Source organism: Dermacentor variabilis, chromosome 5, assembly GCF_050947875.1.
Source record: "Dermacentor variabilis isolate Ectoservices chromosome 5, ASM5094787v1, whole genome shotgun sequence".
NCBI classification, from domain to species: domain Eukaryota; kingdom Metazoa; phylum Arthropoda; class Arachnida; order Ixodida; family Ixodidae; genus Dermacentor; species Dermacentor variabilis.
Genome location: NC_134572.1, coordinates 3907407 through 3932545, shown reverse-complemented (window position 1 = coordinate 3932545; position 25139 = coordinate 3907407). Strand labels below are relative to the sequence as shown.

At 47.8% G+C, this 25139-nt stretch overlaps 2 protein-coding genes across 2 annotated transcripts in view; one reads left to right on the top strand and one right to left on the bottom strand.

Annotated features, from left to right (window-relative positions):
• The window catches only part of LOC142582179 (alpha-(1,6)-fucosyltransferase-like), a 241443-nt gene that overhangs the window by 108936 nt on the left and 107368 nt on the right, over window positions 1–25139 (bottom strand). The gene's annotated exons all lie outside the window — the stretch shown is intronic.
• LOC142582075 (uncharacterized) lies at window positions 18581–21916 on the top strand. Its single transcript, XM_075691488.1, has 2 exons — window positions 18581–18640; window positions 19906–21916. Exons 1-2 carry the CDS (start codon window positions 18581–18583, stop codon window positions 21478–21480), a joined length of 1635 nt encoding a protein of 544 aa, XP_075547603.1. The 3' UTR covers window positions 21481–21916.

The window sequence follows — 25139 nt, the reverse complement described above, 5'->3', positions numbered from 1 at the left end:
GCCCGTAGCTCTTCCTCCGTCAGTCTGTTCAAAGACTTTCAACATGTCATGTTCCCCCATATACATTCTTCTTCTTCATTAAAAAAATGCTGGTTACAATAATTTATTCGCACGTACTGTATAACGGTGTTCATTTAAGTTCGCTGTGCTTTCTTATAAGTTATTTTTAATTTGTTCTTGCGTTGGACTATTATCCCATCAGCCACTCCTGCTTGGGCCATCGTTTTTCGTTGCAGTATTTGTAAGTAAAACATGAAATAAAATACAGTTTTCCGTGTTCTGGCTCATATTTTCTCTTACTTCAATAGTTTTAGGTATAATAACGTTAACCAGATCCCGAATTTTCGTTGTGATGAAATGCCTTTTGGTTTCTCCAGATTAAGCAGAGGGTTTTATTGCGTGGCATCTGCGGCCTTTTTTTCGGGTGAAAGCCGTTTCAAGCGGTTCTCGCCGCTCAGCGCACCGATGCGTCACACGTGTTTGCTCAAAGAGGTGGCTGAGCCGACGCATCTCGATGTGACGGGGCCGGCTCTGACAAAAGATCGTTTCGGAAAATAGTTCACAATCTCCGCGCCCTTGAGCCAGAGACATCGTTCCCGCGTGCGTAGCCACGCAGGTCGGCGTCACAGCGTGATGTATAAACGCGCAAGCATCGGCCAGCGCGGCCTAATGCCACCCGCTGACGTCCCAGCGACTCCCCCCGTCGTTTCGGGCCAAGGTTTGCCGGAGCGCCTGCAGCCGCCCAGGCTGAGTGAATGGGCCCTGCTGAGGAGCGCAGTCTTCGAACGCGACCCTCCGCGCGAAATCGCCGATATCCCGGTGCTCGGCGCACTTCGCTGCGGCGATACGTGAGGCGTTGTCGTGGTCATGAAGCCCGGTTTTCCACATCACGGGGAGATATGTACAGTGCTGAAAAATTGAAACACGAACGGGACACGAATGCGTTTTGCGCCTATTGCATGGAAGTCCCACCCGTAATCGCTCTGTAGCCGGCTTCTAAGCATGATGAAGCACGAAGTAGCCGCTGTTACAAATGCAGGTGAACGTGAAAACGAAACAACGCATTGGAGTACTTTCGAAATTGTTCGAGCTTTAATTTTTGTGCACTGTACAGAAGCGGGGCGGCAACTTGTACGCTGCGCGGAGAGTGTTCACGCGCCCATAATGGCAGTCGACCCCTTGCTCAGTAGTCGGCGTACGCACAGACCCGCCACGGTGGTTTGGCGGCTATGGTGTGGCGCTGCTCAGCACGAGCTCGTGGTGTGAAATCCTGGCCGCGGCGGGCGCATTTCGACGGGGACGAAGTACCACTACGCCCGTGTCCGGTGCATTGGAGACACGTTAAAAATCCCCTGGTGGTCAAAATTAATTCGGAGTCCACCACAACGGCGTTCCTCACAATCAAATCGAGGTTTTGGCACGTGAAACCCCGGAATTCATTCATTGATGCGTACGCACAGAACGGCCATGGCATTCGCCCGCTGTGCGCTCCGATGCCCTCCCTTCTGCGGGCGCTACACGAAACGCTGCCATATAGCGTTAAGCGGGAGTTTCATGGCTAGAATAAACGTATTGAGGGGGTGGGGGAGGCCCTGGTAGAACTCCTCTCCCACTGATATAATTCACGATGGGTTGAAGCTAAGTAGGAGAAAATAAAATAGCATTTGTGTTACGTGATATGCCTGCCGATTGTCTGCCAGACCACTTGATTTGGAATCTGTCAATCACGTCAAATGTAACAAGATGACTGGCCATTGCTCACTGTCTGCCTTTGTTATTATGTTATGTACAGCGTAAAAAGTATGTAGCGATACTTTCTACAAATGGTACACTTTAAATCGAGTTGAATTAATTAACTGGGAACAGCAAATGCTAAGTACATATGCTAATACACTCGGCTTGGCTGGTATACTCACCTACGTACACACGTACTCTTCGCGTCGTTCTCTTCGTGTCACATACAGTAAGGACGGCGCCACTTGAACGACTGCAAATTCTGAAAATACATTTTGCTCCATTACAAAATGCTTATTGCTACAGAATACTTACTATACATTTTTAAAGAATACTTCGAAGACAGCAGGCTAAATCTGTAATAGGCGGTACACTTATCTGCTTGTACTGACACTCCATTTCTTAAAAAGATGCAGAAGAAAACCAATAAATCAGTTTACATTTCCAAAGTTTTCTGCGAAAATGCTATTTTCATTATTTTCGCGATAATACGTTCGTTGGTAGGAGAGGAAATGAAGCTCAGTGTATCATTGTTAATTACGCCGTAACCATAATATAGTTGCTGATAGCATAAAATTCGCCAGTCATCAGGCTCGATGTACCACCAACGTTTCTTCTGCAGATTACTACGTGCCTGTAGTTTCAGGTTGTTTCTTCTTTTTCATATTTGGTTCTTGTGAAGGGGCGCCTTTTACTACTGAGAGAGGCGGTCTTCTCTGGCTTCTGTTATACACGTCTTATGATGTCAATTGCCTCTTTTTGATGGGATAGTAGTTCAGAATACGTTTTCCCAGTTATCTGTCAAACGCAAGTGGTCTACCGCCCGCCCAAGACCCCGTGCTAAAGATTCCCGCGCATTTAAATTGCTACCTGCTATATGCATATATATGTCATAGGTCACTCTAGTCAACTAAGAACACATGTGGCGTAGCTTTAGTGAAACGCCATGGTCGACCGGGGATGATGAGACATTCATGAGAATTAAGGGTGCGGAAGGAGTTCAGGATGTGTGGTGCAAATTTAGTGAACTCGCAGCTAGCCGATGGCGTTTATAGAATTGGTTGGACACAAACAAGGGGGGGGGGGGGAGGGGGAAGGGAAGAGACCATCAAAGCTTCTCTTTAGGAAAAGGTAAGCTAGCCCGAATATTGCAAGAAAGAAAATAAAAGCAACGTACGTTTGCGAACTTTATTTGTATAGATGACTTGGTATATTCATGAGAGTTAGGCGTGCGGAAAGGGTGCTCGATTAGGCACCAGATAAGCGATGTTATACTTGAAATGCTTGCGACCCGTTATGCACAGCGTCAAGACTTCAAGTGTACCAAAGAGCTGGAAGAATGCCAGCATTATATTAATCAGCAAGATGGGAGACGTTAAAGAATTGAAGAATTATAGGCCCATTAGCCTGCTTTGAGCGACGAGTGCAGCAAGTTGGGCGGGTTGGTTAAGTTGTATGGTTGCCTTCACGATTGCATAAAACATTCACCAAAATAATTTCCAATAGGTACAGGGCAACACTTGACTTCAGTCAAACAATAGAACAGGCTGACTTCAGGAAGGGATATCCTACAATGGATCAGATCCATGTCATCAATCACGTAATTCCGAAATATTCCGAGTAGAATCAATCTTTCTATATGGCTTTTGTAGATTATGAAAATGCATTTTATTCAGTAGAGATACCAGCAGTCATGGAGGCATTGACTAATACGTAAATTTCTTGGAAATTATCTACAGAGATTCCACAGCTACCTCAATTCTCCGCAAGGAAAGTAGGAAGATACCTATAAAGCAAGGGGTCAGACAAGGAGTCACAATCTCTTCAGTGCTATTCACTGCATGCTTGAAACAAGTATTTAAGCTATTAAACTGGGAAGGCTTATGAGTAAGGATCAACAGCGAATATCTTAGCAACCTTCGGTGCGCAGATGACATTGTCCTGTTCAGCAACACTGGGGAAGGGGGGGGGGACGAATTGCAACAAATGATTGACGACCTTAACAGAGAAAGTGTAAGAGTGAGGTCGAATATTAATATGCAGAAGACAAAGGTAATGCTCAACAGCCTGGCAAGGGAACAAGAGTTCCGGATCACCAGTCAGACTCTAGAGTGAGCGAAGGAATACGTTTACCTAGGTCAATTACTCACAGGGGACCCTGATCATGAGATGGAAATTTACAAAATATGCTTATAGTGCTTGTCTGTGGTATTTGATTCCTCGTGTCCTTGTCTTATTCGCGCTGTTCAACTTCAGTTCTAAATATGAAACAACTAGCCCTCATCAAGATCTTACTAATAAAAATGGGTTGGAGTGCATACGGCAGGCATCCAGATTGGGATCTTACCACTGTCGTTGAAAAAAAAAAGTATAATCATTGCATTCTACCAAGGTTGAAGACTGGCGTGCTGGTATAGCATATTAGAGGTTGGATTGCGCAACATTTTGACGAGACACACAGAAGAGAAATACACACCACACAGCGCTACTTGCAACAATAGTTTCATTCCTTTGTCAGTGGAATAAATACAGGAAGATACTCTAAGGGGGAAAGCGAGAAAAACTTTACAAACAGGGCCATCCACCAATGCCATGTCACGTGGTCAATTTTGCTGTACTCGACATCGCAAAAAAAAGGATCCAGGATACAAAATTTCAGATTAGCGCGTGAGGAAATCCAATTCTTTTGGACTAAGGGAGACGGATGGCATGCTTACGCATATACTTCCCACACGCGCAGCAAAATTGACCACGTGACAAAGCTGGCTTGTCATTGGCGGATGACCAGGCCTGTTTGTAAAGTTTTTTTCACTCTCCCCGTTTGAGTGTCTTCCTGTATTTATTCCCCGGACAAAGGAATAAAACTATTGTTGCAAGTAGCGCTCTGTGGTGTGTGTTTCTCTTCTGTGTGTCTCGTCAAAATGTTGCGCAATCCAACCTATAATATGCACTCTACCGGTGCTAACATGGCGGAAGAAACTTGGAGGTAAACAATGAAGCTCGAGAAAAAATTAAGGAGCGCGCAAAGAGCGATGGAACGAAATATGTTATCCGTAACGTTAAGAGAAAGGAAAAGAACGATGTTTATGAGAGAGTATATGTGTGCGTGTGTGTGTGTGTGTGTGTGTGTGTGTGTGTGTGTGTGTGTGTGTGTGTGTGTGTGTGTGTGTGTGTGTGTGTGTGTGTGTGTGTGTGTGTGTGTGTGTGTGTGTGTGTGTGTGTGTTTAACCTTCACTGGTGCCACTTCAGAGCTGATTGCTGGGAAGCTCTGCCGTTTACTGTTGAGGAGCGTTAAGTTACCCTCCAGCTGATTCAATTCTGATGTCAAGGAATTGGAGTTGAACCGTCTATTGAACGTTTTCATTTCCTTGCCACAACTATTTGGCCAGTTTTCTTATCCCGTAGTATATCTCATCTCACAATTCTGTTCTAAGAATGATCTAGGAGAAAGTTAGAAATATCCAAGAAAAAATAATTGATTATAAAGAGCATGTTTGTGATTGAAATTTTACCCAAGGCACGTTGCACACTAGTCGTCATGTAAGTGTCCAACTGATCTCTCTGTTGTGCTGTACAATTTATGTAAGACGCACAGAAAAGAGCAGAATCAGTTTTTATGTGGAAGAGTCATCGATTTAGTTTAAGAGCGCAGTGGCAGAAGGTTGTCCAGAAATGGAAGATCTCAAGATTTTTATTCATCTGCAAACTTGCCGTGCTCTTTGGCTTGAAAGTGGCATCATAACGAAGAGTAGTAACTTTGCGAAGTCTAAAATGAGATTTTACCTTCATCTGTACATCTCCAGGACAAAGCGTCGAAAGATTACTATGGAAACTATATGTCGGTTTCCTTTGACTTCGTAATTCAAACGGTGTTACACATAACGGTGCTGTACCACTTCTCCCGCCTCTCTCCTATATATTTCCCGACTAAGGCCGGACTCAGGCTGATACTTCAAGAAGCAAAGTAAACGTTTTCGCACGCATGTTTGTCCATGCTTGGATGTGAAGCTGCTGTATATATATTGATCTGATTCATTTGATATGTATGGTTACGGTAAGGCGAATAAGAGAACGACGACGAAAAGTCAACGCAGCCTAGCTGAGCTCCCTTCCATCTCCGATCACGTTGTGCATCTTTTGTTCTGTATCTGCATGTATTGCAGAACATAGAAATAATAAAGTTTGGCAGCATGTTACACTGCTCCAACACGTGAAGCCGGGAGCCTGCTGCACACGTAGTAATGCATTAAGTTATACATCGGAGGTTCCAGACTTGCAAGACATAACGAGCCGCAGTGTGAAGAAAACGTATGGCGCTGTAGGTCGACCGCCTCAACGACACATGCGAGCACCTATTGCACTACCTAAAGGTTCTTTCGTTCTCTCTTTGCTTTCTCCTTCGTTCTTTCGTCCCTTCTTACGTTCTTTCTTTCCTTCGTTCTTTTTTCATTCATGTTCAGCCATTGCATATTTGCTTGCTTACGGGATATGAGCTATTGCTCATGATGATATTTTTGTTCCACTGCACTAGTCGCCACGTTTTTCCGGTATGAGTCATTGGAACGAGCCACATAACTTCGGCAATTTTTTTACCATGTCAAGGTAATAGAATATTTAGGTCCCCGAGACCCCGCTGTCACGCGTCTGATAGTAGAATTGTTTCGCAAATTCGAAAATAATTTTAAATAAGCAAGAAAGCGCAAAGGCACGTTGGCTGACAGAATCGTGAGCGCGCCGAATCTTCGGTTGACAATGTCAGCTGCACCAGCCCTTCGGATCTGTCAAATATTGACAGGTATGATTCCAACGAATTCGATAGCCACGAATAGCCGTTGGCATTCGACCCGCCACCACGAGAGCCAGCGCCCATGCGCTACATATCGTGCTGCAACATGAAAACCAAGGTGTTAGGATCGGCCTGCAGGGGTACTGCTCTGCAAAACTATCTCAGCCCGCTGCAGGTGCTTCAATCGACCCGCGGTGGCGGCGCCCTTCAGAGAACGAGCGAGGACGACAGCGTTAATCCACCATGCGCCTCGTTCGGAGAATCGGCGACGGCAGCAGGGCTGGCCACGTTTGGCGCCCAACGTATTGTTGGTTGATTTGCCGGGTCTTCATGGTCTCTCAGCAGCAAGAAGAGCTTCCCTAACAAAAGGGTGCTTTGCGGTACGTGGGCCCCAGGATTCGTCACATTCTGCTGACACTCGTGGCGACTACAGGACACAAGACAATGGACAACCGGCGGCCACGCTGCGGGGGTCAGCTCGGGTAATAAGACACGCCTTTCAACACCTAAGCACCGATTTCCGCGGGGCTCGTCTCACCTCGAAGGGGGCAGTGAAACCTGTGCGGAATGTGTGCGTGTAAACCCCCTCCCCCCTTCCCTCAAAGGCGGGCCGGCTACGATGACTCGAACGTTTCCCTCACCTAGGGATCTAGGGAACACGGAGTGTTTATAAGCGGCTGTTTGTCGGCTGCTAGGTGTGCTCGTGATCGTGAGCTGTGTGCTCGCATGCTGTATGCTTCGTCTTGCGTGCCCCATTTGGGAGCCACGCTAGACTGTCGAATGTAGCTTGTTCTAATGTAAATATATGTAAATAAATCGTGTACGCCTAGTTCTTCCCAAGTTCCTCTCTACGACCGTCAACCTTTACAACTGGTGGCAGCGGCGAGATCGTCCGACAACTCCGACAAAGGGTCGCCGAAACCACTAATTTTATACGTGCTGCTTGCTATATTACGTGTTTTATCCATTTTCAGGGAAGCGCTTCGCATGCTCACTGTAACAGACGGAGCACGACTTTCCGCATTTGTATCCCGCAAGAACGCCGCTGACAGCCCAAAGCACCGACCGGTGCATTTGTTTACATCGGCAGGTACAGCGACCACTTCGCTTGACATATAATGCTAGCGCTCATCGTTGACATCAATTAATGACAGAACATATCGAAGCAGGCGGATTTTGTACATGTAAGCACGATTGCATCACTCTGAATCGCGCTATGAGCGACCACGCACCTTCGAAAACATCGAGCGGGAGACTGTACTACGGGAGCGTTATGCTGGGGGGGAGGGGGGGGGGCGCCTTATCATTCTTCGTATTCTCTTGACCACGCAATATGTTACGTAAAGTGGACATAGATGAGGATTTTGCGCGTGTGATGGTTCATTTAGAGAACGCGTAGTTTTCTCGCGGGAACGCCGATGCCAGTATAGACATCGTTGGCAGTTGAACGAGGCGGCTGTTTGCGCTGCTGTATCGAAGGGGCCTACGCTTGCAGCCTATTTGGGATACGCGGCAACCAGTGCATCTCGGAAGCTAAATAATGGGTCGGCATGACAATACGTAAAAATACACCCCTATTCGTAGTCGAAATTAATTTAGGGCAGTGCCGGTGAGTGCAGCGGGCAGCTTTCTGTCGAAAACGGCGACCTACCGATGTCGATACTTCTCCATATCGTCGCTTCTCGCTTTTTGTATGTGGAATGGTTTATTTCAAATCGGTATGGGCAAAACTGAACTAGAGAAGGAGTTTTCATCATCCTGATGGTTTAATAAGTTTCAGGTCAATAGCTCAGCTCCGCCAGCAACAGACGCATGAACTATACGCGGCTGTGACATATAGGCTTAACCTAGGCTTAACGCGATAGGCGTCGGCACAAACTGTGTGTGCGGATGGCTCCGGCTGAAGTTCGTGCAGCCAACAACGCAACACCACTCGCCTCACATCTCTTACGCGTCTGCAGGGAACGCAACTGCTCGCGAAGGCAACTTCTCACGCCACGCACTAGCTCACGATCGTCGACTCCACGACGCTCTCGTCGCTCGTCTGCACGATCCCGGCATGCTCAGCAGGGAACATTCCTGACGTCATGCACAATGTGGCTTGTAACTGAGGAGGAGGCAAGGTAGGGTGTTCGAGGCAATTAATTAAATTTATTTGTAAAAAATCTGCGCAACTCACAAACCTGCTTTTTTTTTTAAGACACGACGGAAATGTTCAGAGGAACGTACCCAGCGAATTTCATCGATATCCGTTGACATCAAAAAATCACCGCAGTTGCCCTTTAAGGCTTTCGCGTTAAAATATATCCGTAACCGACGCGCTGCGGTAATTCGCTAATGCCAGTTAGCTTTCATCGCTGTTTGCGAAGAACGCTGTAACTGTTTAGCAACCACTTGTCAGGCACTCTTAAACTTCGTCAGAGACACTGGTTTCAATGAGATATACTTCAGATTGTAAAGTATTTTAGTGTGTTTTGTATATGTTTTATGCCTGCGTCGGGGGCGGGGGGGTGGAGGGTGCACTGTCTGTAACTCTGTATAGAAATTCATTTTTCATCCTGCCCTTCTGATGTAGCATGCTACACGTACCGCCAGACAAATCTCTCCAAGATCCAATAAAGGGGACCCTCCCCCCCCCCCACCTTCTCTGTCTCGATAAATTTGGACACATTTTCAACGTGGAACCGCCTCGATAAAATTGGGACGCTCGATCGTACGTGCGCATCACACGCATGACGACGAAGAAATGACGATGCCTGAACAGTGAAGATGGTGTGACAACGATAGGATGACAATGGCATGACGACGATGGAACGCCCACGGCGGCACGACGACCACCACACGACCACGGTGGCCTCGTGGCGACGCTGGAATGACAACGACAGAATGACTACAATCAAGCAACGTCGACGATGGTGACTGTATGACGACGACGGCACGTCTACAATGAGATGACGAAGCTGGACTGATTATGACAATGGAATGGCGAGCCGGAATGATGGCAAGTGTAGGACTACGACTGCACGACGGCGCGACGACAATGGTGTGACGACGCTAGAATGACGACGACTGTATGGCGACGACGCAATCACAATGATGGAATGACGACGGCGGTATGATGACAATATAAGAACGCGTTGACTACAGAGTGAAGACGGCGGAAGGATGACGATTACATCAGAAATAAAGAATGATCGCAATGGCACGAAGTTGATTGAATGACGATGACGCCAGGCCAACGGCGGCGTGTTGGTGTTGGAGCTCGTGCCCGCAATTACATACATCACCAGCCGCTCCCGGCCGCCTCGGTCGTGCATTAAATCTAGTGCATGTTTGCACTATGTCCAGTAGGGGTCAGTTGTGCGAAACAAGCAGCCAGAAAGCAATACCTAAAATGTGTTGGGAACAGGCAAAAAAGGCTTCGATCAAAATGAACGCCGTGCGAAGCACTTCTTCCCTACCTTAACGGCCAACTTCCTCCTTCATGGCAGCACAATATGTGTCGCGAGAGGCATGTGCAACTTTCCGCCAACGCCACACCGGCAAGGTGTAATACCCGGTTGCGTCACTATAGGGTTAGCGGCACCCAGGGCGGGTGCTGAACATTTCATTAGCCAAGCGTCACGCTGGGCTGTACATATAGACATGGGCTTTACTGTAGACAGGTCACCCTGAAATTATTTCACGTCGGGGTCTTCTTAGATAACACAGTCCTTGTTGATGTTGTGATGTTTGAGGGATGACATAACGTCCGTCGTAATCCGGAGCCCCCGTTAGAGCGTCTTCCAGATTCCCAGGCCCGGCGGCCAGCAGATGGATCGGGTCGATCGCTGAAGAGAGCCCGGGCAGATATTGGAGATCATGTAGAATAAAAAAATCGCGCTTATTTACAAGGTTACGCAAAGAACCGGAAGCTAGAAAGGTTGGTCAAAAAGCGAAGACTTGACAGACGGACGCCTTTGAATCGCATCGGCGGGTTCATTCTTGTCGAGCTGAGGCCTGCCTCCACAACGCGCGGCGCGCTTTTCTCCTTCTATAGTCCTTAATTCCGTTTACCCTCTTACCTTAGCACAGGGTATCCAACCGGTCTGTGCAATATCTAACCTCCCGGTCTCTCTTCGTCTTTTCCTGTATACGGCGCAAACTCACACAGACATCTTCGCACGCGGCCCGATAATGGAAATTATGTTCGCCACTGGCAACACGGAAATCACTGAAGCGTCCGAAAGGTCTTCAGTGTCTAAGCTTGAACATCACTCAGATATGGCGGAACGAACGCTCATCCAAGAAGCGACGCGCTGTGTTGCTTTTGGGTCCTAAACACCGTCGATTCATTGGCCGGTCGATCAATAAATTAATCAAGCAATGGAATGCATGCCGCGAAACGTGTTCCACCGCTAAAGTGTCCCTTTAATTCTCATAGCAATGGTTTTCTCATCCGTAATTTTTCGATTACTAAGGGCAAATCCGACATTTTTTTTTTCTGCATCGTTCGGTACTAAGGTTTGGTCGTCACTGGCCACGTCGAGTCTTTCGTATGATGCTCCTTTTATGATCGTATTATTAACTTGAGCTCTTCCTTCATGTGAGCGACTGAGCGAGGCTAATTTCGTTTAATGTTGCTAAATTTCGTGCCCACAATTTCTAGCCTAATGGCGAATCATATGCGTAGCATGCAAGGTTGATTTTATGAGCCTCTCTGCCGCATGCCATCGGGCCATGGTCAACAGTAGAGGAACACGTTGCGCCGCCAACCGGGAGACAAAACGAACCGAAAAGATGCGCTCATTATCGCGCGGCGCCACTCATTGTGCAGCGGCCACACGTGTCCAAGATGGTCGTCCGAGACGCTGATGGAAGAGCGTGCAGTGTTGGAGGCACGCTCGAAGGTGGGCGTCGAATGAAACACGCGGGACGAAAAAAAAAAAAAAGCATGAGCGAGAGAGTGTCCGGGCGCCGCGACGTTCTCCTGTCAGCCGTGGTGTGGCCGAACGGAATACAAGACGGGGGTTGGTAATTGCTCAGCAGAAATTTACGCTCCGAAGGTGACCCACTTAATACGGCTAACCTTCTTGTGGGTGGGCTGCGCAGTGTGCGTAAGCGCGGAGAATCTTGAGGCGGAGAGTCACCGAGGCAACCGAAGACGCCCGGACGAACAGCGAGAAGGCCGAGAGGAGCGGCTAACGTGGCGGCCGGACGATAGAAAGGGAAACGCGATGGCGCGATTAGCGAGGCGAGCGAGATGCAGCGTGGAAAGTGTCTTCGGATGAGTGCCGGGTATATAAGCCTCTGGCGGCGGCCCATGGAGAACACTCGAGGGGTTGCTGTAGCCGTTGCAGCCGCGCCTGAGAGCAACACGCCCACTTGATCATGGTGAGTGCGAGCGGGGTCGAGAGTAGTCAGGCATTCACTACCGCTGATTCAGTGCGACGGTAGAAATCTATCTCTAGAAAAAAAGAAACAGTAAGCGACTTACCAGAGTACTGCGCTCTGTGACGGAGTTTCTGCTTCCTAGGCAAAGCTGCGTTTTGTCCCACCACGAACTCCCACCTCACTTGTAGTCGAACGTACCAATCCGCCTTACCGCGACGATGACTAACAATGGTTTTTAACGAGTCATTTCCATAGCTTCAGTGACACGATGCCGGTGGCAATTTCCAAGCAACTTTGTATTGGATGCGAGAAGGTGGTCTTTGTGTACGATACAACGACTCGGATCGGGAATGACGAGCAATGAGAAGTCATTCATCGCAGTTCGTCCGTAAGCGGCAGCAAAGAAAGCAGGCGTCCACAGGGTCGTCCCGCTCGTGCTGCTTCCCCCCCCCTCCCCCACAGATCGCCTCACACTCCCTGTATTCGCACACATGTTGCATGTGCGAATTACTCATAGTAATTTCGCTGTGCTGTCCGCATAGTGTCAGTTGAGCATGACTGATTAGCGAGGAGCAAATTCTTTCTCCGACCAATTCGCATGATGAACGGCCCCGGGTTGAGCCAAATATATGGGAATTTGCGCGGTCTGTTTTATTGACATTAAGCTGAGATGTCCTTGAGTATTTGACGTGAAAACAATAAGAAGAAGTGGGAAAAAATATTGGACATGAAGCGCCAATCAGTTTCGTCGAAATTTCAGCGCATTAAATCCGGCACGTGCGGAATACAAGAATTTTGATAACACAGTGAGCAGATCTTTAGGTTGCTAGGGTAACGCCGCATCTGGACGCTTGAAAGCCGCACGTAGACTCGAAACACGCGCGGGAGGTTGTCGTTGTTTCTACGCCCGGTTGCCATCTCGGTTGCTCCATTCAGCTCGCTTGCCGTGTTTGATCGCGCTCTCAAAACGCGAACAGCAAGGTACAACTTACCGTCTAACAACAGACTTCGAGCGTTGTTTCTTTTTTGGGTGTATACAGCAATGAAGTAATACAGGCGGAGGTTGACTTGAGTTACTGCACTTTCCTTGAGGTGCGCTTCAAGAGAAAACGAAATCCTAAGTAAGCCTGTGTCAAGCGTACGAGTAACGCTTTTTACCAAGCAAATATTTTATGATGAATGTTACTTAAGAAGCAAATATTTCGAACTAAATCCACCAGTTAGTATAGACATAGGCTGTCACTCTTTGCTTTGAGTGGCACCATAACCAAAATTGCTCATGACTTTTCTTTAAGGGAATACTAGCAAAAAGTAGCGCTCCACGAACGCGAATGAGGACCCGCAGGCACTGTCGGATCTAGAGGAGTGGCCTGCCCCTCCTTTCCCTGAAGGACTTGCTGGTGCTTACGCTTTGTCATATGGACGGTTTCATGAACTCTGGTTGTTGCTTCTGCCAAGAATCCACGCTTTGATGAAGAAATCAACTGGCACTTATGAATTGACACAAAAGTGAGCGCGTAGACCACGCGGTGACAATCGTGCCTGTAAAAACCGAAATGACTGCTCAACCGGGAAAGCAGGTAAAATTTCAAAAGAAAAAAAAAACAGGCACGCGCGCCCTTCGTCTAAAGAGAGCCCCGCTTCCAGTCAGAAAGCCAATGTCGCACGCGCAAAGGCCGCTGTACAAGATGAACTGCCTGCGACGTCACAGAATATGGCACGTGGGTTTAGTAAATCATCCAATGCAGAACCGCCCCTGGAAGTGTGCCGCCCAACAACGAGAGGGAATAACCGATCGGCGGACGGCCCGCGTGTGATACAAGCGAAGCGTTCTTCTACGTTCACGAAACTTTCTTTGCCTCCTCTTCACGTTTATATAACTCGATGCTCCTTCTCGCTCAAAGCAGGCTCTGGTCCCATTTTGTTGCCTTTTACTTTCTCCACACTCGAGTGCTTTTGTTGCCTACTTCCTCAATTCTTGCCTCTACTTCTTTATTCGGGCAGTGGTACATGAATCCATTCTGCAGGATCGGCCCAGAATGTTCACGGAAGACGCTAATAAAGCTTCGCGGCTCAAGAGGGTGCAGGACAAAGTAGAGGAGCTCCGACTGCGTTCTTTGCTTCATTCAAAGAACTCTTCTAAACTCCTTCACATAAAGCTTGTTTTCTTTAATCTTAGGGTAACGCTCTATGCTGAAGGTCAATACCATACGCTGAATAACTCTCATTATGCCTAAGACACTGGGAAGCATATGACACACACTTACTGTTTGAAATCTTTCTTTTGAATGTCAAATCTCTGCTGAAACGTTTCGTGCGCACTTTCATGTGTTCCATATGATTTCATTGTGTTTACCGCATATTTCTTCCGGAACCTGTATGGCTTTCACATAAGTTCTGTTTAATTTCCACATGTATCATAAGGAAAACATACTGAAATACTGGAATGCGCACTAAGCGCTTTAGCAGCGATATATTTGGTTAAACAACAAAGACAAGACATATGTGCTATGTTTTTTTTTCTTGTGTGTGTGTGTGTGGTTGAGTACCTTGCGGTAGCCCTTCTTACGGTGCAATTTTCGAATGCAATAAAATTAGCTCCAACGTCCAACGTCCATTCTGTCCTGTCCCCTTTTCTGTTCTTCTACGGTGTTTCTTTTTCCCATGAAGCGCTGGAAATATCACTGACGTAAAATCTCTCCCATATAAAACGGCAAATTAGGATCAAATTAAGGATTGTAAGCAAGTATGCCTGCTCGTAACTTCTGCACAGCTTCCATCATATTCGTGAACTGTGCTCATCAGATGTTAACCTTATGACACATTTTCCATCTTCAATTAGGTATTCTTTCCTCGTAAAGAATTTTATGATTAAACGTTTCGAGCAACAAGAAATGTGCGCATGTAGAATTCGTATATATATATATATATATATATATATATATATATATATATATATATATATATATATATATATATATATATATATATATATATATATATATATATATATATATATGTATATATATAGCGTCCGCCGCTTCGAGCAGACGGGCTCATCCACTAGAATTGAGCTATCTGCCACAGGCAACCTTTCAAAAGTATTGAAAGTATTCGCGAAAACACCCCATATATATATATATATATATATATATATATGCCCGTCTGCTCGACACTCCTCGCAAAGAAGAAATAGAAATGCAAAATAGGCTAATTAGCACGAATTCACTAATTCCGTTTTATGTCATTATCTTATGACCTATATTGCAATTTACAAATTCTAGCAGTGATCTTCGCAAGGCGGATACACTTGGAACGAATTCTCAGGACGACACCACTTTCGAGATGTAAATTCCCAAACTTTGCGTAGAAATGCATTGGCGTTCCAGTTACTTGTGTGCTGCAGTGCATGAAACGACGTTTTGTTAACAAATTAACTGGAACGCCAATGCATTTCTCCGCGAAGTTCGGGAATTTATATCTCTAAACTGGTGTCGTCCAGAGAATTCATTCCAAGTAGATCCGCCTTGAGAACTCCATGGCTAGAATTTGTAAATTGCAATATGGGCCATAATGCAATTAGTTAGAAACTTCATTAATGAATGTTTATTAATTAGTCGCTTTTGCATCTCAATTTTTTCTGCAAGTATTTTCCGCCGCTTCGAGTAGACCAGCTCGTGAACTAGAATTGTGATATCGGCCACAGGCAGCTCTTAATGATTTTTGAAAGTGTTCACTGAAACACGCTGTATATATTGGTGTCGCTACCTTTTCAAGGACGCGTATTGCAATTAAGGTACTACAAGTCTTATATTCCTTCTCAGCCGGAGGACCTCGCAGCAAAGTGCGAATGGTTATATTGGTTTTAGGCTGATTATAGTGAAGGGTTATAGAAATGATGCGGAGTAAAGGACGCCCAGTGACGTCTGTAGTAGCTGTTTACTTGCATTGTTTCCAAATACATTCGAGGATTATTCACAACTTGTTCGCGATTCCTTTACGGGATGGCATACCTTTACAATTATGCCCGCGAATTTTCCCTATGGTACATGTCTGATTACAGCTACGGGAAAATCAACAGCGGCTACGATGTCTTATACGCTTGCCTCGTTATAAAGCATTACGCAAGTATATATAGTTTAGAGTGTGCTATCGGCACTAGATTAACAACAATCCGCTGACAGAGATTAATTCCAGGGGTCGTTTGCAGGTCTCACTTGTAAATCAGAATGAAGGACACGTCATTTTCTCTCTCTTCCTTTTAACCTCCAAGGAGACAGTGGAAATACAGAGCAGTTTTATGCTATAAACAAAATGAACCAATATGTAATGCTCACAACAGATGGAAAGGAGTAGCTACTAGCAATACCAACATGCACTCACGAACACGGTCAAGGAAGCCTTCATCTTCCACCATCCGCTTGGGGGAGTAATTGGCTGCTATTTCGACGTTCTTCCTCCCCTTGCGACGACTAGCATCTAAAGGGCTATTGTATCTCCCGGGATATAAAAAGCCACTCTTCTCGCCAGTTCCTCCTAAGCACGCGCTGTTAGATTGCAGGGCAGAGGTCACTGCCTGCTATAAACAACACTCAAGCCAGACGCTCTGTCAACTTACCGCCGTCGATGGCCATACCTTCGAACGCATACAAGAAGGCTACGCGAAGCTCGTTGGGTTGCGCCTACTTACATGCAACAAGATCGCGCACGTAAATGGTCGGTGAACCATACGTGTAGTTGAACACGTATATACCGAAGGAAGCGGGATAATCGTTTCGTGCTGATCGGCAGGGGCTTCATTTAGCGCCTGGGGTGCAGCGTCGTATGCCGTTGACAAATTGTATAAGGAACGCCCGATGAATTAGCACGTTTTTGTGAGACAGGATCCGGGTAGGTCTAAAGAAGCCATAGCCCAAGATGGCAACCAACAGATGAGAAGCGCAGCTGTCTGTTGGCTGCGCTGAATAGGCTGTGTACTCGTCGGCTGTCTTGTGCATTATGTGCAGTCGCAATGGCTCGGAACAATGACGGTCGAGTGCGCCTAAAAAGCGCGGCCGTGTTGCGTGCCAAACTACCTACAGTGAACTGTTGCCAACTCCGCACGGAAGTCTTTTGTCGGAGCACGGGCATTGTGATGCGACGCGCCAAAGCACTGTAGCCTGCGGAAACATGCGTATACAAAGCCGCGTGCTCGTTCCCGTGAGAATGCTCTGGCAGACGGTGGGAGCGGCCCGCTTCCGCTCGCGTAACCGGTTCTCGGTATAGGAGCGACCGCATTCTGCTCCTCTCGCTTCCGCAACGAAGAAACAGGCCGCCGCCACTGCGCATCGGAGGAGTCGGCACCACACTGGTCCTGCACGTGTGTCTGCACTGCTGGCGACGTTCCAGCGGTTATGACGGCACTGCCGATTAGGTGAGTGCTGCTCCACGAGCGCTGCGCGACGTGGCGGCCTCTGGCGCGCTTCCGCTTTCCGAAAGCACTGTCAGCTGCGGAGTCCAGAAACGTAGCAGGCGCTTTTTGAAATTCCTTCGCGTCCCCTGACGCACCTGTCGTTCGTGATGGTGCCGTCTCAAAATCACCACCGGGGTCTGATTTTGATCGACCGACTCCTTGCTGACCGCACATATAATATTCGCTACTTCAAGGCGTTTCACACCGTTTCCTATTCACATTAACGAACGCGTGCTGGCACTTTCGGCTGAAGTAGCTAATAGGCCTATGCATCGGCGCTGATTATATCAAATACCAAGTTTAGGACCCAGACTACCCGAAAGGCTCAATGATGAGACTTGCTGCGCTTGTTTCTCTTGTAGCCTGCGAGGGCAGTACTGGAATGCACGCGTCTGGTCCGCTTATTAGCTGCTTCGTTCCGATCACATTGTCGGGCAGGAGCACGCACTTGTCCATCACTTCTTCGTTCAGCGACTATCTTTGAGCGATCTTCCGCTCAATTCAAAGTTTTGTTTTACTTAATATCCGTGAGATCTGCGCCAAAACGTGACAATTTCAGCGCATTCCTTGTGGTGAAATGTATACGTGCATGCTTCGGCAGTGGTCAAAACATGCTAAGGGCTCATTTATAGTCATACCTTTCAGCCGATAGATTATGCTCACACGAAGGTTTCTTTTTCCTTTTCTTCTTTTTTTTGGGCACACAGCGCAGGTGACACCTACACACATGCGCTCACTAGCAATCGCACCCGCCGTGGTTGCTCAGTGGCTATGGTGTTGGGCTGCTGAGCACGAGGTCGCGGGATCGAATCCCGGTCACGGCGGCCGCATTTCGATGGGGGCGAAATGCGAAAACACCCGTGTGCTTAGATTTAGGTGCACGTTAAAGAACCCCAGGTGGTCAAAAATTTCCGGAGTCCCCCACTATGGCGTGCCTCATAATCAGAAAGTGGTTTTGGCACGTAAAACCCCAAATATTATTATTACTAGCAATCGCACCTCATTCATTCTCACCTGTTCAATAATTACATGTCCTGAAGTTCTAACGGCGCCTTATCTCTAAGAGTGGCCTTATTTCATGCAACACATATTCACAGTCTCACATTCGTCTCGCATTGCTACTCGCGTGGCATGAACACACGCACACACACACGCAATGTGGTCCGTTTCCCTATGCAAAGATGAGCCGATATCGTCGCTGTTTTTCGCCGCACACTTTACCACACCGCAAAAACATGGTGCACTTCATGGAAAAGCCGATATTCTTCATCGCACATTCCATCACAGACCGCCACGTGGTTCATGATCGCATGTAAAAAAGGCCAGCGCCGCCAGACTTTCAGCACGCAGTTTACCCCATGCCGATATTCTCCGACACACAATACTGCTAATCTAGCTGGCAAAAACACTGTGGAGATTCACGTTAAAAAAAGAAAGAAAAGAAGAAAGAAAAGATCTGAAGCAGCAGAAGCTTGATGTGGGCGAGTTGGTTTTGCATAGTTGATGAAAAGAGCGCTACGAAGACGCGGACTAAAAGAACAACATGTACGACGGACAAGGCGCTACTTCCAACTAAATGTTTTTTTTTGAAGAAACAGGACTTTAAATAGATGCAACCAAGAATGGCCCATCGTGACATCACGACCTCCCTATCTCATTAGAAAACCTATCTCTTTTTCGGTAAGCGTCACTGAAGGGCAACTAATACACGTGCCCTCGGCCTTTGCAATGTAGAAAGCTTCAAATATCTCCCGTTCTAGTGTATCTCTAGACCGTGCCAGAAACCTGGTGTCGCGAAGATACGGACAACAATTGTGACGTTTACAGTGTTCTGCCAGATGGCCCCCCGCATTGTTATTTACGGCCCAATTGTGCTCACGCGCCCTTTCATTAAAACACCGTCCGGTTTGACCGATATAAACCTGTTGGCAACTTAGGGGTATCTCATATACGACATTACTTTTGCAAGCAGTGTACTGCGCTGCATGTTTCTTAGAGCATGGTTCGGGTTTTGCTTTCGTCATCATAGGGCATATCTTGGCCAACTTACATGGTGCACTGAAGAGAAGATTGATACTGTGCCTTTGTGCCACCTTCTTGAGGTTGTGGGACACCCTGTGCCAATAAGGAATCACATGTAATCTCTTCCTATCAATTGGCTTTCTTGTGTTAGTGCCCTCTCTTGACTGTTTGATCTTTTGAAGAAGCTTATCGCAAGCGCTTGAGGTCAAGACTGAAGGGAAACCGGCTAGGCGTAGCCTTGAAACTTGTTTATTGAAGCTGATTTCTATTTTCTATATTTATATTTCTAAAAGAAGCGCTAAACAAATCTTGCAACCACAAAATAGAAATCAGAACAAACTGAGCTGGGCTGGCCATGTAACCATCTGAAGCAACCTCACCCCGGCATTCGCATACGTACTGCGCGGCACAGGGCCAGTTTTTCTTCGAGCTGCTACCGTAAGAAACGCCCCGTGCCGTTGCTATACGCGCGAGCGGCGCTACCGGCAGAGTGCTTACGGTATTCGGGCCAACTGTAACCCGCCCTCTGTACTCGCAGCACGCTGCACTCGCGCTGCTGTCTGCCCTGGTGGGCGCTGCCCTGGCGGGTAGCATTGGTGCTGGCGGCGGAGGCTACTCGGGAGGCGGATACGCCGGCGGATCCCTTGGCGGCTACGGAGCTGCTGGCTATGGTTCTTCTGCTGGCGGCTACGGCGTTGACAGCATCGGCGGCCATCACGCTGATGGCTACGGCGGCGGTCTCGGAGGCGCCGGCCCTGCTGCGGGAGGCGCTGCAAAGACGGCTCACGGATATGGCTACTCCTCCGGCGGCTACAGCCTAGGCGGTGCAGGCCACCATGGTGGCTACTCTGGCGGGGGCTTCGCGCCCGTCGGAGGATACGGCGGAGGTTCAAGCTACGGAAGGGCAGCAGGTGGATACAGCGGCAGTACTGGTGGCTACGGTGGCGACGGCACCGGTAGCAGTTATGGCGGAGCACAGGGCGGCCTTTCGGGATACGCAAAGTCTAAGGCTAATAAGCATTCCGGAAGCCGGTACAGTGGCGCGTCGCTCTTCGGCGCTGCTGGACCGAGTGGTGGCATTGGAGGCGTTAGGCTCACTGGCGCTGGACTAGGGGGCTACGGCAACGAAGGAGGAATTACCGGTGCCGGACTCGTTGGAGTAGGATACGCTGGTGGCGCTGGAGCTGGCAGAGGAGGAAGCACCACTGGAGCTGTTCCTGGCGGAATCGCGGGCAACGCGGTGACCGTACCGGCCAAGATTATTGTTCTGAAAGTGCCACTATCCGACAGCGAGGGCGGGGGCTTCCCTCGTGGGACCTCAGCCGGCGGGTTTGTGCCTTCCGGCGGAGGATACGGAGGAGCGCCGTCCAGCGGAGGGTACGGAGGAGGTTCGTCCGGTGGAGGATACGGAGGAGGTTTGTCCAGTGGAGGATACGGAGGAGGTTCGTCCGGCGGAGGATACGCAGGAGGTTCTTCCGGCGGAGGATACGGAGGAGGTTCGTCCGGCGGAGGATACGGGGGAGGTTTGTCCGGCGGAGGATACGGAGGAGGTTTGTCCGGCGGAGGATACGGAGGAGGACCCTCCGCATACGGACCGTCGTCGGGCGGATATGCAAGCGTGGGCCCAGCTGTGTCCGCTGGTCTGGGGGGTAACCACCACGGAAGCTATGGCACAGGTCTGTCGAACGGCGTGCACCACGGAGGTGGTGGACTCGGTGCTGGTACAAATCACCACAATGCTGGAAGTGGTCTTGGAGGCAGCCTCGGTGGAGGAAAGGGCAGTTACGGATCCTCAGGTTACATCGGCAAGGGCGTATTCGATGGAGGACATCACGGTGGGCTCAGTGTGAAGGATGGCTATGGAGGAGCTGGAGCAAATGGTGGTGCTCTCGCCGGAGGTTACGGTAGCAGCTACGGAGGTGGACCTCCCGAAGGCCACCGTGGCAGTTACACCGGTGGCTACGGTGGAGCGGGGGGCTATCCCGGATCTGGTACGCATGGCTCTGGCACCGGCAAAGCTGCCTTTGGAGGAGCGCATCACGGTGGCGGCGGCCAAAGAGGATCCAAGGGAGGCGGCGGCGGCTACGGTGCTTCAAAGGGTGGTTATTGGTGACTACTTCATTCATTGGTATCATGCTTTAGCGCTCGACATGCCTAGGTTCACCAACGAAAGAACTCGCCACCGACTACAGCTTTCAAGTAACCGTTTGACTGTAGAGTATCGAAACTGCTTTTCGATGTGTTTTGTTGCGCGAAAGATTGTGACGCGTGCCTTTAGGAGCTCGTGTGCCTCTCGTGAAAGAATGTGATCTTTTGATGTTTCCTTTTTGTACAGTAAATTTTACACACAGAAGAGATACCTACTTTATTTGATTCTGTTATCTGTTTGCTTTCATGGTCACATAACGAGTATTATCACTTCTAAGTGATCAGCTAGCTAGTTGGGCATCGTAGGTGTATATGCAAACGTACGAGTTGTGTGCAGATGTGTGCAAGTGTGTGATGCGTAATTTAACTGCTAGTGAATAAACACCCGATGGCTACCTTTTCGTCTATTGCGCTTGCCTCTGTCTTCGGCGCACATATAAAGATAAGCTTTGTTTGTATAATAAACCTCCCTTTACAACCGGTGTATGGCGTGGATCCTGCTGCTGCGTCGGTATACGTCGGCTGATATATCAATGGAGTACCATCTAATTTTAGCCGAGCTTTCTTTAAAAAAAAAAACTTGTGCAATATACGATTAGGAGACCTGCGGCATCCAGCCTGCTGCGCTCTTCTATCACCAGAATAAGGTTTGTGGGTTAATTACCTCGCTCATTATACATTAGCTAATCCACCCCTACATTTCTAAATTAAGGGCATGTCTTTCGAGGTGCAAGTTGTTATTGCATCCTAAAATATCCAATTCAGTCGTTTTAAGCGCGCTACATTGTTCTGTGTATTTCTTTTTCCCTGCTGTAATAGCAGAGCCTCAAATAAGAGAAGGGCCACGGGACTGCGCGCGTACGCGCCGTGACACCAGTGGCTCGAAAAGTGATTTGGAGGAACTAACACCGCTTACTGCTGGACTCGGCAACCACCTGGTCATCACGCAGTCTGCGATGATCACAGTGTACACGCTGTTCGCGCTCAGTGGAAGCCAACACCCACAGCCTCCTGGCGGCAGCCGAGTCAGGCAATGATCGGAGTTATATGGCTACTTTGAATCACTTCTGAAGCCTCTGAGAGAGCAATGTACGGATCATTTCTAACCCACGCTCCACCGGAACCCGAAAGTGCCATGTGCTGACCCGCCCGAGACGAGGCCGGTGGTGTCAAACATGGCCAGCACCCGGCCCAGGCCCGAAAGATTCGGTCACTGCCCCGCTCGGTTCGGCCCACTAGTCCTTCAGTCTAAAGGAAGCATGGCACAGTTCTCGGTTATTGTGAAGGTGCTTGGCGCAGGCATAAATTTGCAAGAGGCACAGTTCACTGCATCAGGCTTTCCGTGCAAGTTGCTGCTGACAAAAACGAATTCTAGAAAGATAGAACCAATTGCATCATATGTTTATTGTTTCCGTGCGTTAAAGTGTGTTATTAACAACCGTACCACATTTTCCAAATAAGCGAAAACACAGGTGACTGGTTTTACGCAAACCAACAGCCACTTCATTTCACTCTTGAATCGCAGCTAACCATTGCTTGAACTGGAGCCAATAGACTTGGTGGGGAATAAAAATTTAAGTACCGTGCTGCATTGGCTTTCAGAATTTCATAATACACTGTCCCTAGAAGTTCTAGCTCCATTAACAAAAAATAAAGACAGGCAAAGGTGATGCTCATGTCCAATCATATTGTCACGTGGAACATGCAATTTCTGTTGCTCTATTGGGCTTCGTTTTAATGGCGTCAGAATTTCAGTCGACAATTCAGGCCTCCGTGATTCGCAATGCTGGCCCTCTCCACATCCGTTTAAAGGCTGTCGAGTGCCCTACATCGCTAGAGACAGCGGAGTAGGTTTACTTCTTTTTTTCATAAAGTTGAAGTGTGATGCTTGTTTGTTCACGCTAATACCAGGAAACTCGCGCAGTGTTATAAAAACAACGGCCAGACAGTCAATACGGGGGTTTCATCATTAAATGTGGAACGTTTCATTCAATAGAAAACTGCAGTGAGAGCCTAAATTTTTCTTTGTGGGGCTTTAGTTTTCGAATCCGTTTCACCGACGTTGTGTGATTTCGCAGCATTCACGTTGGCTTAAAGTATTCATTAAAAAACCATAGACGTACATTTCAATGTGTAAATTTATTTTTATTGGACTAGTTATGTGATAAACTATGTCAACTAATTATTCCACTCGCTTGAAAAAAAGGATGAAGAAATAGATGAAAATAGCGAGTTGCACCATGCTCTAGCACGCAAGTTAATTTGTGAATGAATATTCCAAAATTTATTTGCTACCCCACTATTTCAGTACACTAAGAACGCGTTTGAAGTTTGTTTCATTTTTGTTCTTGCAATAAAATGGTCCCACACAAGGCCGTTCCAGGCGTTATTAGCTGCCGCCTAAAATCCACACATTTTTGTGCAGAAACACAAAATCGTCTAACTACTCTGCCTTTAGGAACGTCATCCGCTCTTGAATAATGTGACCAGTTGCAGTGAAATTTTCTTCGTTGCGCCCGCTTGTGGCTGCTATATCAAGAATACTTTTGGTAACTGAAGACAGTCTAGCGAATTTTTGTGTGCCAGCCTTCCACCATTCGAGCAAGTTTCGTCCGCCCTGAACGCCACTGCAATGCGAATATTTGTCTAACTCTTCGTCATGTTATCCTGACTCTGTTCCATCTTGACAGTCTTGGAATTAGTCCTTTGACGCTACTTGCACTAGGATAATATGCCAGCTCTGCTCGAACGTCGGGCTGTCAGTCTCTAGCCTGAACACGAAGATCACCTTTAGGACTCCAGGCATCTATAAGCTGAAAAGTTTGACCGAATTTTTCCAGTGTCGTGAACAGCGGGTGACCGTTGGTACAGTTTTAGAGCGTAAGCTGCTTCGGGCTCACTCCAATAGCCGTTTCGGTTGGCGATGTTGTCCGCCGCAGCTACCGTCAGGCCCACAATGGGGCCCAGGAATGGTCGGATGTCTTGAGGAGAATATTAAGGTGATGTATAGAAATGCTAGAATGAAAAACATATATGGTATTCCTGATCGAATCAAGCAGGCTAGGGGACTGTCACCGCCCGTTTAAAATTGGATGCCAATAAATCATCATAATCATAATCATCATTATTATCGTACCGTACCACATGTAACGCGATGTGAGATTCGCGTCGCATAGCGTCAATACGTGCGCCCTTCCCATTTCATTTGCGTATTATTACACCAGGTGCCACGCTATGTAGCAGCTGCATAGGCAGCAGAACAAGGTAGTTGTTTCCTATCAGATATCTGGCTCCTACCCATTATGGGGCATTGACCGAGAAATGGATGGATTGTGGAATTTTGTGGACTGCAAGGATCAAGCGGGACAAATGGCAGCCCACGAGCACCTCGTGCATATGCAGTGTGAGTACTGAGGCGCTTCGTGGGAATTATTTTTCCGACGTGGACTTTCTTAAGCGTTAGTGATGATCGAAGTAGATTGCGTATAATGTTTCCTGGTAGTTAACATTGGGCTGTCAAGTAGATTACCAGTTAAGCAAACTAGTAGCAGTAACATTAAAGTGTTTACAAAAAATAACATCTCGACTGTCTCCGTCATGTTCCGAAAACCTATGTGCGCGTCT